Source organism: Oreochromis aureus, linkage group 8, assembly GCF_013358895.1.
Source record: "Oreochromis aureus strain Israel breed Guangdong linkage group 8, ZZ_aureus, whole genome shotgun sequence".
Taxonomy (NCBI): Eukaryota; Metazoa; Chordata; class Actinopteri; order Cichliformes; family Cichlidae; genus Oreochromis; species Oreochromis aureus.
The window spans coordinates 23,431,975-23,452,519 of NC_052949.1; the positions used below are offsets into that span (position 1 = coordinate 23,431,975).

A 20,545-nucleotide genomic window follows, 5' to 3' on the forward strand; every position below is an offset into this window, starting at 1 on the left:
CATAAGCTTTGAAGGTAAAAACTACATTTTCCGCGAAATAGCGTCACTTCGGTTTCGGACAGGTAATGGCGGACATGCGATAGTTCGCGCTGACTTATATTCCAATGTAGGAAATGTTATGAACAGCTGATCGGATCGGCAAAGCGTGTTTCTGGAATATTATGTTTTTGTTGCTGCAAGTCTGGAATATTATGTTTTTGTTGCTGGAAGTGCTTTTTATGCAATTTTTGCAAAGCTATATGTGGAAGGAAACCGTGACCTAGGGCAAGCTAATGGAATAAGATGCAAGTACAACTCCTACGGTTTCATATGCAAAAAAATTTATTGCGCTACCTTACGTGGTTCCAGTTCTACAGGGATTTAAAAATAGTTAGGCCAAACGGAGTGTGCCTGCTCCGACCGGTTGTAAAGGGTTAGGGTTAGAAACGATAAAAACGGTAGAAGACAAATGGCACGATAGACACTTTTCTATCGTCCACACGATATATATCGTCATATCGCCCAGCACTACAAGCCGCTGAAATGAGTTTCCACGGGGGAGCTGTTCTCATCTATACATACAGTGTGAGAAGAGGGTGGAGGTAGGGGGCGGGGGGATGCCTTGACACAGTGGTGGATTTCTCCAGGATTCACTGAAAAATGCTGCACTTGTACATTTGTTTTAGTTGGTTCAGCTTTGGTTTGTAATAATATGATAATGGCTGCAATTACAGCCTCAGGGCCTGAATTATCAAGACTGTTTATAGACGCAAAACTCTGAGGGAATATTAGCAGGACAATTTCAGTACTGGATTGCTGAATTATCGAGATAGCAGCTGAGTGCAAAAAAGCACTGGTTTGTTACTGAAGGCTAAAGTCAATTATCTGACGGAGAGACCCCCATAGAGGATGAAGATCAAGTGAGATTAGAAAACAGTGGCCCCATGGATTTTGTGTCTCCAGTGATTCCATTCAGGTTAGTAAAAGGGTGTATCTCATTATCTCCAGGCATGTCGAACTGGGTGGGAACCTTTTTGCAACATCAAAGTAACAGTGAGAATGATCTCAAGGCCTCTCCACCCACATCTTGTTCTCACTTGAAATGTATTGTGGACTTTTCTGAAATGAACAAAGGTCTGAATTTCTGTTAAGCTCAGCTCGTTTGCTACCAGGTCACTTTCAAAGAAGAGAAAGTTGTCAGTACTGGAAGACTTTTCCTTCTACCTCTGAGCGAGGTTGCAAACATGTAGTGCCAAGCTCACTCCGGTCTGTATCTGCCACATATGTGACACCTAATAATATTTTTTGATCATCCCTTATACCATCAGTTCAGCAGTTCTGAAACAGCTGCCGTTTCACATTTAGACATGGTTTTACATAGATCATGGCTTCAAATAGGTGACATTGCCCCGCAAGGCAGGTTGTTAATTTCCTGTAGCCCATGTCTCTGCTCTGTTATGTAAACTCTTCACATCCTACATCATTCAGTCATAATTTCTATTCATGAGGTGCAGCTTTAAAGCTCGCTGCTTTAATCTCGCTCTTTCATTTTACACTTTGGTCATTGTCATGAGGCATTCTCTGCTCTGCGTTTGAAAGAAGACCTTGAGGCAACTTGAGTTAGATGTGTTTTGATAGGAAAAGACCACAAACTTTTCATGGCTTACAAATTATGTTATTAAAAGTGAGAAATGTGTTAGTAGGTAAATTCTGAAATGACTTTTCTTATTGGAAGAATGTATTATGGTATTTTTTTAATGTGTTACCAAAGAGCTGGTGAAAGAAAAACACTTTAAAATTTAAGAGGTGTCCCTGAATGCTGCTTTTGCAATAGTGTTTAAACTGCACGCCAGTCTGAATATTATTCTGTGGTTCTCCTGCTACACGAAGCAGAAACGAGACATGTTTCTCTTACATGTTCACTCTGCTTGTGACGACCATGATTGTGCTATCTTTCTAAGATTATTCTTGTTTGCCTTCGCTTCATCCTTGGTGTATACTTAACACCTAATGTGGGCTCTGTGGCCATATTAATATTTGCCACCTAATCGTCTCCTGCTGGCCTTTGACAGCTGGTAAAACTTAATCAGAAAGAGCCACTTTTTTCCCCTCCATCTGTCTCTGCTGCTATTTTGGGGCTAATTGGCCAACCCAACCCTCATTTAAATTTAAATGGCCCTCGGCCGTCTTCGGTGGTCGATTTCTCTCCCCATCGATCATAGCACTGATGCGGTGTCATAGCAGCAGTTGGGGTGTGACAGCACAGAGAGTGTGTTTTATCTCATATCTGGCGTTGTAATGAAATGGAATTGAAGGTGAAGACACGAGTGTCAAGTAGCCTGTTCATTCCCGACCCTTCTTTGCCTTTTGCTGGAGTAAAGCTGCACATCAACTTACTAACATGGTAATCACTCTGGATTTACCCTGAAATACAACCGCTCTGATGCACCCACCAAGGATAATTGCACTCACTTCAGACAATGTTTGCAACTCCACCAAACAAATGCATTTTCACCAGACACTCAGATCTTTTCACAGCTACAAATAGCACCTGGTCCATTTTTACAAAGTCTGTGTCACACTGTATCACACGAAGACAGCATCTTGCATACACTCATTATTATTTTACACTGACAATGGGTCAGATGAATGTGTGTTGTGACAAACATATAAAATGGTGCAGCCCCACATCAGTTGAAGAGACATTGTTGTGTGTTTGACCCATCCATGACCCACCAGTGTTCTTAGTTAAGAAGTTTCTCTGTTAAGATTGTTTGGTACGTGGCTCTGTAATGCAGTCATTCTGTACCCTTAGTAGGAAAAACAGGCTTAAAGCATAATGTTTCCACCTCTGTGCTTGACTGTGGAGATGGCGTACTTAGGATCCCAACTAGGAAGGATCAGAAAGACGAACATAACAACATTGTCATCCCCTATGTAGCCGGTGAATCAGAAAAAAACTCAGGAGAGTCTTCTCCAAGAATGACATCCCAGTGTACTTCAGGCCAAGCAACAAACTCGGACAAAAACTGGTTCATCCCAAAGACAAAAATCCTAAACACAAACTTAACAATGTAGTGTATGCTGTACAGCATAGCGAGGAATTCCCAGACCTCTACATTGGAGAGACCAAACAGCCACTTCATAAACGCATGGCAAAACGTAGAAGAGCCACCTCCACGGGACAAGACTCGGCTGTCCATCTGCATCTAAAGGACAGAGGTCACTCTTTTGAGGACACCAATGTTCACATTTTGGACAGAGAAGACAGATGGTTTGAAAGAGGAGTGAAAGAAGCCATTTATGTCCACTGTGAACGACCATCTTTGAACAGAGGCGGTGGTTTACGACACCAACTGTCTGCCATCTATAATCCAGTGTTGAGATCCCATCCCAGACGCCTTAATGCGCACTGACATCTTGTACCATTTGAAATCACATGATAGGGTGGGGCAAGGTTTCACAATGAGTTCACCCAAAACCTTGGCTGATTGTGACCTACACCCATTTTCACACCTTGGCTCGTGTGATTAGGTAGAGGATCATTAGGGGGTCACTCCCACAGGGCTTAAATCTGGGACTCTCCACCATTTGACCCTAGAACCGAAGAAGCTTCTCGGATGAGAGGTGAAATGTCTTCAAGCAACTTAAAGAAGTCCAGACGCTTTTCTTTCCAATCTCCTTTGACTACTTTGGATCATGGAGCATTTCTCTTCCTCCAAACGTGGCGGGTCAAGTTGTTGCCAAACGGCTCGATTTTGGTGCATTAGTGCAACAATTCTGACTGCAGCACTTTCTCCATAGCTCCTGTAAATTATTTAGAAGTCAGCAAACTTGTGCCTTCTTGAGCAGGAGACCCTGCAGGTGTGTTACCAGTTGTGGACCACCTGCCTTCAGATCGCTAACAAGCTCCCATCGTGTAGTTTTGAGCTGATTTACCTCCTTTCTCATGATCATCCTCACCCCATCAAGCAAGATTGACAACTGATGGTCATTTTGTTTCTTAAATCTTTTGAGTAATCGCAACAACAGCTGTCACCTTTTCATCAAACGTCTCTTGTAGCTCATTCCAGCCTTGTGCCGGTGTACAGTTTTGTCCCCTGACATCCTTTGACAGCTCTTTGGTCATGCCCACGGTGGAGGAGAGGCTGGAATGGAAGAAACTGATTCTGTGGACAGGTGTGCTTTACACACAGAATGAGTTAAGATCTGGAGTGTGTGTAATTATCTGATATCTTTATAAACAAACAAATTCAACAGGGGATCAGATGATTATTTCCCCCACTGTATTTAAGGAATTAAAAGCTAAAGAGCCTCATACGCGGACATGCCGTCTGGTGTGGAAACCAACATCTCACAGATTCTGAAGCTGCAGGTTTTGTCACTGTCCGACCAAAATTCACTGAACCAGCAGCAAAAGAAGATCAAAACTACACGTCACATTTGAAAGACATCACCATGAATTCCCTCTTACTTTTGCTGTTTTTTTTTGTTTGTTTCTTTTCTTTTAAAAATCACCTCCGACAAGAAAGTCTCATTTCTGCTGTTCAATACCGAAGAAATTTAAACTTTTAAAATTCTACCAGATTGCAAAACGCTTGGCTGTGTCTCTAATATAACCTCTATAACATTTTCTGCTTCACTTCAGCAGCATCAGGTAATGTTCATATGTTGATTCATGGTTTTCTTCAGTTTTTGATCTACTGCAGAATATTTTATTTTATTTAAATTTTAATGATCAAGTAAACATTTGCACTTCTTTGAATCGGTGTCTGGAAATAATTGTCAATAAATGTGTCAGAATGTCAAATTTGTAACTCAGTGTTTCCAGATAGGTGGAACCTGTCCTATTTAAAACTGATGTTTAAGGCGTGCTGTTCTCTTTGCTTTCTGTGCAGTCATTGTAAGATGCACGCTAAACCATTTTTTCAAAGTTGTGGATTCTTTTAAGTCTAGAAAGCCAGTTAGATATTCTAACTAGCTTCTACATTTAACTATATTCAATGGAATGTAAATTATTTTTCACATGACTTTAAATCCTAGGGGATTTTAAGCATCTTCAAACTCACTAGTTTGGTTTTCAGACCTGCAAAATCCTCTTGAAACTTTAGCAGCGTTTGCTGTGAGCTTCTGTTACAGTAACAGTGTATAAGCAACAATTGGCTTTTACTATTAACAGATGCGTGCTAGGTGTGTTTCCTGGCATTGTAAATCTCAGTAATATGTTAACTTTTCAGATTTACAGTATATGTTAGTAAAATGTGTTTAAACGTTAGCCAAAAATAACACCTTACATAACATGATTCAAACTTCAGGCAGCTTCTCAGTCCCCATGGTTACACTATATTTCCATTTCACACTCTTCTCTAATTGGAGAACACAGACGTTCAGGCACATGCACAAAGAGACAAATGTTCATGCATTGTTAAAGTTTCCTATTGTAGAACTCGATTGGAAACACGAGCGCTTTGTGAACGATGCCGGTTTGACGTCGTTTCAGGGATTCATAAAACTCTTAGCAGCTAACTTTTGTTCTCTCTTTGAAGTGAGAGCGCTCTTGCTCTGAAATAAGAGAGGCAGCCGTTTCTTGTTCCCTCTCAGCTTACTTCAGATAATTTATTAAGGTTTTGAGATCAGGCGCTTTCACGTTAGCACTGCTATTAGTTGTTCTGCAGAAACAGGCAACAGTTCACTTCCCATGAATAAAGCTTGCTGCTGCTTAAAGCGGCATCATTTTGACTTGTATTTGAGTGATTACAGATACAATGGGGGGAGTGGGAGGGAGGAGCTGGCAGCAGGTAATCTCTGAGAGACGTAAAGACAAAGCTCTTCTTTTTCCACATGAGCCGCTGACACAGTGGGCACAAACAGGTGGCTGCCATCCTGCTGTGGGAGAAGCTGTGTGGTGTATACACAAAGGAACTTCACAATGAGTTTATGCAGAAAGTAACCAATTCACCTGCCTGTAAAGAACATGCAGGTGGGATATTTAACCTAATGTTTTATGTGTGGAACTACAGTGAGTGGATCCAAACTGTGCCTCAGAGCCTGGGGACCTCACGTGGAGCCAAAATGTACAGAAAGAGAGCTGCTGCTGCTTCTTTTACAGTGTGATGGATAAAACCTTCAGGGATATGCTTCATGAAGCGATATGCATTAAATGCATGCGTGAACGGTTCCACAGCTGCAAATGCTTTTTGTAGCTTTTAAAAGCAGTGTTGAGTAAGAATCCATACAATAACTTTGGGAATCCACAGGAGTGACGCTCCATAGGCAGACTCTACTGGAGCCTTAGGTCAGTGCTTTTCAAACCTTTTGTCACGGAGGTACAACAAAGAAAAAGCCAAAGGCATGCTGTCTGTTCTTTTTTTTGTATTGTGAAGGTTCCGGGAACACATTTGTGACATATGAAATCAGCAGCATTAACCAGGCTTGTATGATAGTTTTTTCCCCTCTTTTCTTTAGATATATAGAGATTGTGCTGTGCTAGTTGTTAGTTTTGGTTTCCTGCAGATGATAAAGTAATCCATTCTGCCCGTCTTGAATTTTTGATGCTTGTGTCGGGAATGTGGCGTTTTGCACTGTGATACTTTCCAGCATACGGCTGCTGGCCACTGGGGCTCTCTTTAAGAGTACAGAATTGGCCTCTGCATTGGCAGTAATAATGTCTGTGTGTTACAGAATCAGGAGCCACACCATTTAGGAACAGTTGTGTTCGAAAACCCACTAATGTGCATATAAAAACTGTAATGCACTCGAGCCAAGCTCCAAAAACACTAGTTTGTACCTCCTTACCATCTCCATTAAAATGAAACCAAACAGACATAACTAATCCTTTTGTTGTTGTTTTTTGTCATATTGATAAATTTCTTTTTTCACACAGGCTGCTGGTCAGTTTGTAGTCCTCTGTTGGTGCGAGGATCAGAATCAGAATATAATTTATTAATCCAAGGGATAAATTGTACCGAGAGGACAGAGGTGCACTTGCATCAAGTCCCCCAGAAAGCCATTAAAACAATAATGTATAGCATGATGCTGATGATGTGGAATAAAACAGTGGTGAGTTATAACACTTGCTGGGTTTTTTTGTGGGTTTTTTCTATCTTAGACTGATAGGTCTACAGCGGTGTTTCTCAAGGACAAACAAAGGAGAAAAAATGTTTTACTAAGCGCGGTGTCACTCCTCCTTTCTTCTTTTTCTTTCTAGCTGCTCCCTTTAGGAGTCGCCATAGTGAACACTGCACTAGCTCTAATTCAAAAATCAAGCCAGCAGTCAGAAATATTCTGCTTGTGTTTTTACCTGTCAGCTCATGATGATGGAGCGGTGCTGCTGCTCCACATGAAGACATTAAATTTTAAAGCGTGCAGAAGTCTGGGAATGAACTTGTGACACGTGTGTTGCGAGTGTTGGTTGAATATGGAGATGAGACATGAAATTATAGCGAGGCAGATTCAATTGACTCTGAGTATTATTATAATGCTAATATTAATGTGATGCATCAGTGGAGAAATGAGCTACAAATCACTGTGATAGGTGAGCTGTGGCCATTGCTGATGCCCAACACCATCATCCATCAACACAACCTTGATTGGACTACCAGCGCAGGGTTCAGCTCTCAACTCATGCTTTCCTCCTCTCTCACTGTCTGACAGGTGACTTATGGCTCTTTCGACTACACCTCGCTCCTGTACCTGTCTGACTACGGCTCTGACTTCACTGGAGGTAGATTTGTCTTCATGGACCAGAATGGCAACCGGACTGTGGAACCACGGGCAGGTATTAGAAGCTGAATCTACCTAACACACGTGCTTTTTCAGCTTTAAGCCTTTTTTTTCAATGCTTGACCTGCTTAAAGACAGGATGGCATAAACTCAGGCTGTCGACTTTAACACCTGATAGCTGCTTTTGTTCTCATAAGCCTAAAAGTTAAAGTAAATGATGTGAGACAGATAAATGATTTCATTATCACAGCAGAGTTTAAAATTATAATTGCTGAGCTGCATTAGGGAGCCTGGAGGTGGTTTTAGCACTAATATGTGCAGCAAAGTGGGCGTAATCCTCTGTAAGTGGGTAATCAGCAGCACAGACTGTAGCACACTGAGCATGCAGGGGATTTGGTTTTTTATTGAGCTGTTAGGACCCAAAAAGTTAGAAGTAACTACATGTGGTCTTTTTTAGAAGTAATGTGATCTGTCTGTGTCTACATTTCACATTAAGAAAAAATGGGCAACACTATGAGCAAATGAACACCTTGAAGACTGAAACAGCAAAGCCTAGAGGGGCAGCTGCTTTTCAGACATTTTAAAGCGGAGGAGTTGAATCCGTCCTCAGGGGGAGCATGCAGAAAATCTGGGAAGTTTCCAAGCTGGTCACTTTAAAGGAATGTGACACAGTGAGCATGTAAACCTGTTTTATTTATATATTGAATTGGATGAATTTGAAAGCGAGCAATAAATTGCTCTTCCTGTTTAACATATGGCACGCCATATGATTTGTTTTTTGTATATAGAGCAGGGGTCTCGAACTCCAGTCCTCAAGGGGCGCTGTCCTGAAACTTTTCCATGCATCCCTGGTGCAACACACCTGAATACTATTAGTAGGTCATTAGCAAGACTCTATAGACCTTGACTGCATGCTGAGGTGGTAATTCAGCCATTTGATTCATGTTACAGCAGCTCATGAGTGAATGAACATGGTGCAATAAAAGTACTGTTAGAAGTGCATTCTTCCAAACACTTACATTTACTTAAATTTACTTGAGTAGGGTTAGGGGTTGCCACTTCAGCATGCACTCAAGTTCTATAGTCTTTCTAACGACCTATTAATTTTATTCAGGTGTGTTGCAACAGGGACACGTGGAAAAGTTTCAGGACACCGGCCCTCAACGACTGGGGTTCGAGACCTTCTTTTTCTAGACAAATCTCACAGGGTTTTTAAAAAAAATCATATTTATTTAATTCTATTGACCATGAAGCCTTGTAGACACACAGAGTCTAAATGTAACGTCTGCGCTTTGTGCGGTTCAAAACTGGTTACCTCACATTTTACTCTACTTTTACTCTGTCACTACCACTGTGGACTCTCCTCAACCTCCCCAACTTTTCAACTCTGATTATCCCAGGCATTTGTATTTCAAGACAGGCTTGAAATACAAATGACCCACTCTGTGTGTGTGTGTGTGTGTGTGTGTGTGTGTGTGTGTGTGTGTGTGTGTGTGGGTTCGTACTATCCTGGTGGGGACCAAAATCTGACATTTACTATACTGGTGGGGACTTTCTGCACCGTGGGGACCAAAATCCAGGTCCCCTCGGGGTTGAAAGCAATTTTCACACTGAAAATGGGGTTTTAGTGTCAGGGTTACAATTAGGTTATGGTTAGGTTTAGGGTAAGGGTTAGGGTTAGGCATTCATTTTTAATGGTTAGGGTTAGGGTAAGGGGCTAGGGAAACCATTATGTCAATGGGATGTCCCCACCAGGATAGCAAACCAGACGTGTGTGTGTGTGTGTGTGTGTGTGTGTGTGTGTGTGTGTGTGTGTGTGTGTGTGTGTACTATGTTTATATATCTTTGTGGGGACCAATGATTCGAATGTTACTATACTTGTGGGGACTAACATCCTTTATGGTGATAAAATCCGCGTCCCCACGAGTTTGAAGGCGTTTTTGAGGCTCAAAATGTGGTTTTAGTGTCAGGTTTACAATTAGGTTATGGTTAGGTTTAAGCTGAGGGTTATGGTAAGTGGCTAGGGAAAGCAGTATGTCAATTAGATGTTCCCACTAAGATATGAAAACATGACTGTGTGCATGCGTATTTCAGAGCTCTAACATAACCCTGTAAAGTCATTGAGAGCACTGTGGTGAACTGATGTAGAGTCAAAGAGAAGCTGAGGAATATTACATGAGGGTGTAAGTTAAGTCAGGTGAACAGCAATACTTAAAATCAGTTTGTTTCTAGAGGCTCTCCAATAAACAGACACACTTAAGATACTTGCTTTTAAATGCAGAATAAATAAGTAAGACAGAAGTAATTATCAAATATCAATAAGGAATTATTATTAAATAAATAATAACTGAGTTGTTGGTAATGTGCAACTGTTTTACTTTTCCTTATTTTTGTCATATTAAAATTGTGGATGCTTCCAAGCAGAGTTTCTTTATCAGAAAAAGTTTGGCTTAAAGGGAGAGGAGCTAAAACAGCTCATTTCAGGGGATGGATCAACTGAGGGGCCATCTGTCATATAAATGAAATGATTATGATTAAGTTATGTGGAGTCCAAGGAAAAAAATATGAAGCTTTAGGAAGAATAATAGGACCACTTCAATCATTTATTATCCACAAATCTGTCCACCTGATTCATAGCTAAACGTAACTAAGCGTAGCTAAGCGTAACTAAGCGTAGCTAAGCGCTCCATCAGGACTAAAACATGTGTAAATAAGAAAAACTGTTGACTGAACAGATGACAGCAGCAGTTTGTTTTCTTAAACTGAACTAAGAAGAGGAAAAAATATGAGAACACTTTGCTAACTTTTGTTTTTTGGAAACTGGTTTCTGGTAATAAAAAGCAGCAAGTCAAAATATTAGGGATATCCACTCTCACAGGGGAGCTCATATGGTGACTTCATGTTTTAAACTTTGTAGGTTGAGCATTCATCACTGTAACAGTAGATATATCACAGAAAATAAGGAAAACCATAATAGCTCCCTTTAGTGTCGAAAGGTCGTCACTGAAGAAAATTTGAAAGATGAAGTCAAAAGCTTTGTGTGTCGTATAGTCTGCTGATCGTGGAGGCTCCACTGTGGGGAAAGAAAAGAGGTGAAGCTCCAAAGTGTCATGGTTTGGAATATTTGTGTGACCTAGCTTTTGTTCAAAAAGTGTGATAAGAACTCGGGGCAGCCTCCTTCTCGGCTCATATTCCCCCGCGTGCGGCGTTACTCCTGAATAATTCTATATGGGGAAACATCTCCTGAGGCGTTTTCCTTCTTCCTCAGAGTAAAACTTCCTCTCGATTACTTTTGACAGCAAACCATCCCAGACTGCCTCCGCTCACCTTGTCCCTTCTTGAACTTCTTTCTTCACCGCTTTTCGCTCTCTCCTTTTATCTCCCCTACTGTCCATCATCTTGTGCATTTACACCAAGTCTTCTGCCACTTTTAATCAAAAGCAATTCAGAAAAATGATATTTTACTCCTTCTCTTACCTTAAATGCTTTTTTTTTGCCTTTTTTTCACCTCCATTTAATCTCTGCTACCACTCTTGCTCGTGCGTCATACTCAGTGAGCTGCAGTGAAGGATCCTGGGCTGCTGACACTGTCTTGGACATCGAGTGAAGGACGTATGATAATAAAGAGTGACTGCAGCTTGTCTGCCTCCTAGTCTCCTGTGACGGGTGTTGGTGAATAGCTCAGCCGTCTTGTATCGGCGAGGTGAGAATAATCTCCAGACAGCAAAGAGGGCGGCATGAGCAGGATTTTTAAACCCAGTGAACATTGCAGGAGGAAGAGGAAGGTGGGGAAGAGGATCATGGAACAGTGAACTAGGAAAAGTACAGTCTGTCCCCTTGTTAGATTTTTAAATGCTTGGCAATCTGTAAAGCTGGTAAATCCTAACCCACTATGTGTGTGCGTCGAATAGTAGAGATGACACAAGTTCATTCATAATCCATCAACGACCCATCATTTTATTTTCTCCACTAAAATCCACCATCACCTCATCAGGAAACTGTTTGGGATGGATCCCAGGTAGCTCACTGACATGTTTTGACTTGATAAGAGTCTAATCCTCATATCTGGACGGATGATTAGTTTGCCGAGATAATCATGTGTCTTCGAGGCGACTGCAATGAACAAGGTGTAATTATAACACCAGGAAGACAATCAGGACTTTGCTGTCAGAGAGCGCAACAGTCAAGGATGTAATGACAATGAGCAGTAGGGGGACAGCGGTGGAGGTGTTCAGACTGCAGAGGAAAAAGTGGAGGATTAGACGAGATGATGGATAGATTTGCGGAATGTGAAAAGCGCCCCCGATAGGGCAAGAAGGTAGGTCAGACACAGAAAATGGCTGGGAGACAGATAAAGAGTAAATACAGTGTGTGATAGCGTGAGAGATATGGTGTTTGGCTGGGAATGGCAGATACAAACAGGGCAATAAAAGGACAGAGCGAAAAAGACACGTCTACCAGTTAGAGGAGCCAGCAGCAGTTAACCTGACTGCTTGGATAACCACAGGGGAATTAGATAACCTCAGGTGGGCAGACACCTTAAAACGGCCGGTCTGACCTTGCCCGCTGTGCTTGTACAGACACACACAGTGTATGGAGTGAAAATATGTGCATTAATCTCTCACTCTGAGAAGGTGTGTTGTTTTAAAGATGCTGCTAGTGTGTGTGGGCGAAATCATCGACTGAATGTAAAAGATGAACGCGGTCGATACGATGCCATCAATGTTAGTCAGAAATGACCGTATGTGGAAGATCAGCTTGCAGTGTTACAGGAAGCTGTAGGATTCTGCAGGTAGTTTAGTTTAAATGCTTTAAAAGGCACGGGCAGCACAGAGTGAGGAGGGGCCTAGCAGACGCCGACTGGCTACTTAAATGTACCTACTACACAACTGTCATAAAGGGAAAGGACACCAAAACCATTTTTTTGCCAGGGTCTAAACATATATTTCATAGCTGGGCACTTGGGGATCAACTTCCTTTTGTATCCAGCCTCAAGTGGCCACTGGAACCGAATTTAAAATCCTTCTCCTAACATTCAAGGTCTTTAATATACAGGCCTCATCTTATTTTAATGACCTCACAGTACCGTGTCATCCCAGTAGAGCAGTTCGCTCTCATACTGTTGGCTTACTTGTGGTTCCGAGGATATTTAAAAGTCGAATGGGAGGCAGAGCCTTCAGCTTTCAGGCCCCTCTTCTGTGCTGCCAGTTGGGATTCGGGAGACAGACACCCTCTGTACTTTTAAGATTAGGCTTCAAACTTTCCTTGTCGATAAAGCTTATAGTTAGGGCGACACTAAATCCTCCCTTTGTTATGCTGCAATAGGCGTAGGCTGCTGGGAGGCTGCTCACTAAGCGTTTCTTCTTCACCCACATTTTTTTTTCTCCATCCACTGTGCGTTTATGCACCACTCTGCATTTAATCATTAGTTATTATTAATCTCTGGCTTTATACCAGAACATGTCTTTTGTCCAGTCTTCCTCCCCTCACTCCCAGCGGGTCGCAGCAGATGACTGCCCTTCCCTGAGCCTGGGTCCACCAGAAGTTTCTTCCTGTTCAAAGGGAGTTTTTCCTTTTCACTGTCGCCAAGTGCTTGTTCATAGCGAGTCTTTGATTATTTGATTGTATTATTATAAGGCCTTTACTTTACAATGTAAAGCACCTTAAGGGGACTGTTGTTGTGGATTGGCAATATATAACTATTACTGAATTGAACTGAACTGAAGAAACTGTAGACTTTTAGCATGTCTGCACTCAGTTGATTTTTCATCTCTGGAGGCTGCCCCTTGGTTAAAGTGAGAATTATTTCTAGAATTAAGAGGTAAAAGAGTCCTTGAGCTTTGTATAAAATTTTGTTCATGTTTCAGATTTGGGCATTGAAAAGATGCTTTCATGCCTGCAGCACTGCCCTAAAGTTTTCTACAGGTGGATGTGAGAAAGCAATTAGCTTTTAGCCTCCCAGCTGTGGAATCCAAAGTCTGTGTGGATTAAGACTGCAGAGATGTGAGAATAGCACAAGTAACTGACCGGAGAATTCACAGTAATTGTTTGTGCATCGTGCGTCATGCGTCCTGCTGCATGCCCTCCACTTGTCTAGTCAGAGCTCGCCTGAAGAGGATTTTCTCTTTCTTGTTCTACAAATGATGGGAAACAGCTTTGGATGACGTCTGTACTTGATTCTTGTGAAATCATTTATGACTTTAGTATCGAGTGTAAGCCTGTATAAATGTATTGAGAGCTCGACAGAGTTCCTTGCATTTTCTTCCCATTCAGCTTTGCGGTGCGTTGAAGATGGGATGGGAGCTGAGGTGAAGCCTGGACAGGTTGTCAGTCTATCACACAGCTAACACACACCGACAGACAGCCAGTGGTGAGACGCCCAAATGCTACTGAAAATGTCCAGAATAATTTCACAGTGAATAAAACAAGAACATTTTGCAGCTCTGTTCTTGTCTGAAGCTCACGGTGCTAACACTCTGAGTGATAATGCTAATAAGATGATGTTTAGCAGATATACATTTTCCAGCACTCACCATCTTAAGCTATATCCAGTTATCGTTAAAAGAAAAGAGTGAAACGGATCCGCTTAAGCTGCTCTTTAGACTGACGCATGGTGACAAATGGAAAGCGCCCACACTCCTTTCAGCCTTCTCAAGGGTTTTAAATTGAAGTCAGTCACAATGTAATCCAGGTAATTGCATCTGGGAGCACATTTTTCTGTCCTGTCTGCTCAAGCTTAACGTGATCTATCTTTATCTTACTTTTATCCCTTTCATCTCTGGTTACACCAAACACCCTCTTTAATTCTTCCCCAGCTGATTAATTATAAGGCTGTGGGAGTAATAAATTGACTGGACATTGTGTCAATGTGCAGCGCACCTTGTGACTGTGCCGGCAGTCTAAAGAGGCGTTTCGCTCCAGCAGGAGATTTTGTTATCGGCACTGGATGAGTCACACGTCGTTTAGCATCTTGTTAGAATTGTGCACTCATCCCGGTTGGGTCTGTGAAGTTCAAGAGCTCATTAAGTGCTAATCAGCAGCATGTGGCTGTTTTTTATTATTAAAAACAAAAACAGACTGGTGGCGTTACTTGAAGCATTTCGTGCTGATCACTATTATGCATCGTAGTACCTCTGTGATGGTATTAATTGGATCTTTAAAAAAAAAAAAGTCTCTAATTAGCAGGTCCAAGAGAGACGGCAGTGTTTCTGCAGGTTTTTTTCTCCTACTGTCTCAAGTGTTATGACATACTTTTTTTTTTTTTCTTCTGTTCACTTCCTGTTGATGGCGTTTACATTTATCTAGAAGACATTTTTGTACGTGGTCGTTGTTTCTCTGAATATTTAACCGTGTTTGATTCTCAAGGCAAATTTGTTCATTTGAATAATACACAACAAAAGAAAAAAATTCATCATGGTGCACGTAATCACCTTATGAGACTCCAAATAGCATATTTAACTGTGATGTAAAAATAAATGTGTATTCAGGGAAAATGTTTGACTTTGCATGCCCTTATATGGCATCAAACTTTTGATCCTAATGATTGAATACACACAGATAACGGTCGACTTCCTAAACACAGTCAAAAGTAGAAATCACTTAAAAAAATATTTTATAAACTATTAGTAGGACTAAATCTTATGTGGAAATTCCGTGCTTTGTGTTTACGTCTTTTTATACGCTAGATTCTGAAGCTGCAGGTTTCATCACTCTCCAACCAAAATTGACTGAACCAGCAGCAAAAGAAGATCAAATCTAAGCTTCACATTTCACTTCACATAAACATCATCATGAATTCCCTCTTACTTTTGCTGTTTTGCTTCCACCACAATAAGAAGCTCTCACAAGTGTCAGTACTGATAAATGATCAGAGTTATAATATTTCTGACAAAATTTCCCTGATTTGAATCGAATCGAATTTAATTCATGGATCAAATCAAATCAATTCTAGAAATCAGGGACGATACCCAGCCCTGTGTCTTTTAGAAGTAATGTATACATTTTTTGCACAAGTAGTAGCGCTTATACTGCCTGTTTAAAATCAACCAAAAGCATTTCAGTGGGATTCAAATGTTTAAGATATAATAACGATCTGATTATTTCAATGTTCTAATACATAAAAGCTTGGAATTTAAAGGTCTGCTTTTTTTTTTTTTAAATTTAACTAACCAGTGGTAGATGCCAAACCTTGAACTTACCACTACTACATTATGTCGGCTATCTGTCAAACACAGAGCCCACGCACTGCTTCATCTACATATTGAAAATAACTCACTTTAGCTTTACTACTTAAGTCTTTTTCTTCCTTGTCCTAAAAATATGAGCATGTCTAGTTTCACACATTCCTGCTTCAAAAAGCACACATCACCAGGGAAAAGTGTGCAACATCAGTTTGAAGGCTAGGTGCCTGGTTTGCTGCTTGGTTGCAGCGCATTAAACTGCATGTAAACAAAGCTGCAGCTCTCACTGAGGTCTAGTTGGAGGCGTGTGGTCCTTACTTTCTCACTCCATCCATCAAAAATTAATCACAGTTTCTCTTGCTCTGCTGCCGGACCGCAGCCTGCTAGCTGCTGTCAGTCAAACACTGACATGATGCTCAGTTGTTGACGTACAAGAGAAGCAAACTAGTTCCCAAACCACTTTTCTTCCTTTCTGTGAAAGAAGAAAATTACATGAAATAATAAAAAAAACTATTTTTTTCACTTGACTTTAAACTTACATACATTGGACTTTTTTATTATATAAAATCAAAGATTAAAAAAATCATACAGTGTACTACAAAATATCAATGCTATACATTATTAAGTACATATTATATTCAAGAACCAGTGATAAACTAACACAGATAATAATAAAGGAAGCTGAGATCAAAATAAATTTAAAGAGAGGCAAATCCGTAGATACGCAAGTTAAACTATTAAGCTCCTGTCATGCTGTGTCACAAAAATCTATCAGCTTCTCTCCTGATGCTTCTGACAATCACAATCGGAAATAGAGGACAAGCTTATTAAAGCCATTGGATGGCAGTTGAAGCTCTATGGTTCAGCTTTACTGTTGGACCTGTACTCTTGCTCATCCCATTGGTGATTATGGGCAAATATTCATGGCTTAATGGTATGACACATGAGTAGCATGAGGCAAAACTTCCCAATACATTTGGTGAACACAATGTTAAGTGCCACCTATGATGACTTCAGAGGTTTAGCAGTGCTGCGTATCCTGTAAATGGTAGCATAATCAAGCTAAACCCCAAATACTCTCAATCTTTAGGAAGTACTATCACTTAAGCGTGAGCTTTGGAGGATAAATTTCCTCCGTAGAACTTATTGTTGACCCAGGTGCTTCAAGAGTAAGCTCAGGTAGTGGAATTGTTTCTCTAAAGTTTCCTGTTTCATGGGAAAATTTCTATTGTGGAAACCCAAATCCTTAAATGACAGAAATGTACTGATGCTTTACTCCTTTTTATGACACTGCAAAGTGCTAAAATACTATTGGGAAATACCGCAGGTAAAGCAATAATTACAACATATAGTTTTTCTGTTTTTAAGAAGTAGCAGTTTTGCCTTTTTTCTGCTAATAAACATGTTGCATTTATTATGAAGACCTTTCTAGTTGTGCTTTTAATGAAGAAAGTACTATTTAGAATCTAGCAGACAGGATAATGTGGCTGATATTGTAAGGTAGTTATTAGGTAATTAAAGAAATGGATGTTTGATGTTACTAAATAAAAAAAAAAAAATGCATTACTCGTTGGTCATCTGTATTTTATAGGCTAGAGCAGGAGTGGGCAACCCCCGGTGTTAAGGGCCGGTGTCCTGCAGGTTTTAGATGTGTCCTTGATCCAACACAGCTGATTTAAATGGCTAAATTACCTCCTCAACATGTCTTGAAGTTCTCCAGAGGCCTGGTAATGAACTAATCATGTGATTCAGGTGTGTTGACCAAGAGTGATGTCTAAAACCTGCAGGACACCGGCCCTTGAGGCCTGGAGTTGCCCACTCCTGCCCTAGAGTAAATACAAAATTGAGTTTTTAAATGATAATTTTATTGTAGAAAAAAGCATGAAGTGAGGTAGGCTAAAAGAAAAAGAAAACAAAAAGAAACAAAGTCAGTAATATCTATCACTGTGGAAAGAGTTACAAAACCATTTCTAAAGCTTTGGGACTCCACTGAACCACAAAGAGCCATTATCCACACAACGACATCTAAAGAACTCCACGGCTAACTTGTCAAAGTTCCTGATTCAACAGTAAGAAAGAGACTGGGCAAAAATGACCTCCATGTGAGAGATCCAAGGAGAAACCCAGTGTTGACCAAACAGAAAACAAAGTCTCACATTTGCCACAAAAAATCATTGGAAGGTTTGAGTCCCGTTCCACCTGGTGTAAAACTAACTAAAAAGATCATACCAACAGTCAAACATGGTGGTGGAAGCTCTGTGGCTGCTTTGCTTCTTCAGGACCTGGATGACTTGCTGTAACTGACTAAACCTGACTTCTACCAGAAAATTCTAAAAGATAATGTCCAGCTATCAGCTTGTACCCTTAAACTGAAGCAAAATTGGGTTATGCAGCGGGACAATGATCTGAAACACAGCAGCAAGGCCATCTCTGAATGGCTCAAAATGACAAACTGTTGGTTTTGAAGTGGCCCAGTCACAGTCCGGTCTCCAGTCTGATTGAGATTCTTTGACAATGACCTTCAACAAGCCGTACATGCTCAAACAACCACCTCCAGGGTGGCTGAATTCAAATAAAGAAGAGTGGGCTAAAATTCTTCCACAGTGAGATGAAAAACTCATTGCCAGTTATCTTAAGTGCTCGATTTCAGTTCATGCTGCCAAGGATGGCACTACCAGTTATTAGGAGTAGGGGGCAATTATTTTTTTTCACAATGTTTTTTTTCCCTAATTATCAAATTTCAAAACTGCATTTTGAATTTACTATTATTATCTTATCTACACTAGAGTATTTATTGTGTTCACGCTTGCACTTTTGTGTTTAATTCCTTCTCCTTTTTCCCTTATTCTCAGAGTTTGCAGCATAAATTCTGTTGTTATACAGCGAGCTCCTCTGATGTCGTCAGCTAATGCTATATCCAGGGAGATTCAAACTCTCTTACACAGACACACAAAGACACAAACGTATAAGGCGCCTGTAAGGGAAATTATAGCAACAGAATGGGGGCTCAGTGATTGCAGCTTTTTATTCATGGCATGAGATAATGAGATATCCTCTTCAAAAGGTTTAAGACACTAAGTTTGTTAGCAAACCAAGAGTCTGAAAGATATCTGAATATAAATCTCTTAATTGCGATCTACATCTGTGGGCTTGCTGCTTAAACATGAATGGAAATGTCTCATCTAACACAGAGCACAGGTAGAACAACACTGGCTAGTAACTGGTAGTAGTTCATGAGATGACCTGGTGACGCAGAGCTTCTGATAAATGAAGAGAATTTATCCTGAGGCAACCTCACCAGACTCAGACTGTGTTTGTTCATTTAATGAAAAAAAACCCTTCAGTCAAAGGAATGCATTTCAGTCCAATAAAATGAAACCCTAGAATAAGTAAATTGCTTCCAACCGCTTGTCTTTGTGTTCGCTTCCCTTATCAATGGTTTTTGACTCCACCATCATTGCGAATACTATTTTTTTTTTTTTTTTTTTTTTAAATAATGGCTTTACCTTATTTGCTTTCTTTTTGCAAATGAAAGGAAAATATTACAACCAGACAGAGGGAGGACATGGTTTACCTTGCTTTGCATAATAACTACAAAAGAGCAAGTTTGGCTCGAAATAAACTTCCAGCGTTTGTGATTGTAGTGAGAGTTTTAAGGCTTATAAGCTATATTAGGCAAAAACCTGGAAGCATGGTTAATAAGCAAGGTATAATCTGTCGAAAGGTTAAAAAAATAACAATACAAATTTTTTAAAAGTGCATACCAACACTTTCAAATTGGATGTTATAGCAGTTTCTCTATGAACAGCATAGCCGTTTAGTAAGCTATCATCAAGTCAATTAAACTTCTGCTTCTGAATGTATGGTGTTAGAGTTGGAGTTGTCTCGAGACCCTTACCATTTTACCAGCAAGTTGATATTGATATCAGAATTTATTAAAACGATCAGCCTTTATTTCAGAATGTAAGATTTTAAAATGACCAAGTATCAGTCTTAAAAATCTCTGGTCGGGCTCCACCAGGGACGACTGTCTTATCAGTGAACAGGTTAAACCAATGGTTTGCAAACTACTTCCACTATGTCCCACTTTAGAAGTCAATAATAGTTCACACACCTCATATTTTAAACATTTTTTATAAATCAACAATATAAAAGAAAATTTCAGTATGCACACAAGTATCAGCAATTTAATTTTTATCATATTCATTCAATACAGTTTGACTCCAGGTTTTTAGCCTGGTCACCCACGCCCAAACTGAAGTTTTTCTGTCCCCACCCCCACAGTTTGAGAACAACTTTGTTAAACTAATGAGAAGTGTTTAACCAGAATAACTGCTTATGCTGCCTCTGGTGTGTATACCAAGCTTCGCTAGCTGCGTCCTTGCTCTGTTTTCAACCTTTCTTAACGTCTTGCCACTTGATAATCCCTTTAGGCATTTATTTTGGGTTAAGACCAGATACGTATCTGAAGGAAGGTAAGGGAGGCCATAGCTTTATATATATGATCAGTAATTCATAAAAACTGAATGTTTGCAGCCAGTTAAATCTCATAAGAATCATTTAAAAAGTTTACTGACTTTTCACCAGAAAGAGGTTTTAAAAATCTTTTTTTCCTCAGATTTATTTCTAGTACACATGCCGCAAGTTTCATTTACACCTCTATC

At 40.4% G+C, this 20,545-nt stretch overlaps 1 protein-coding gene across 1 annotated transcript in view; it reads left to right on the forward strand.

Moving 5' to 3' along the window:
- Positions 1 to 20,545, forward strand: part of uts2r2 (urotensin-2 receptor 2) — a 32,446-nt gene that overhangs the window by 9,920 nt on the left and 1,981 nt on the right. The window contains exon 8 of the mRNA XM_031748797.2: positions 7,633 to 7,756. Coding sequence (XP_031604657.1) covers positions 7,633 to 7,756 — 124 coding nt within the window. The remainder of the gene's footprint in view (positions 1 to 7,632; positions 7,757 to 20,545) is intronic.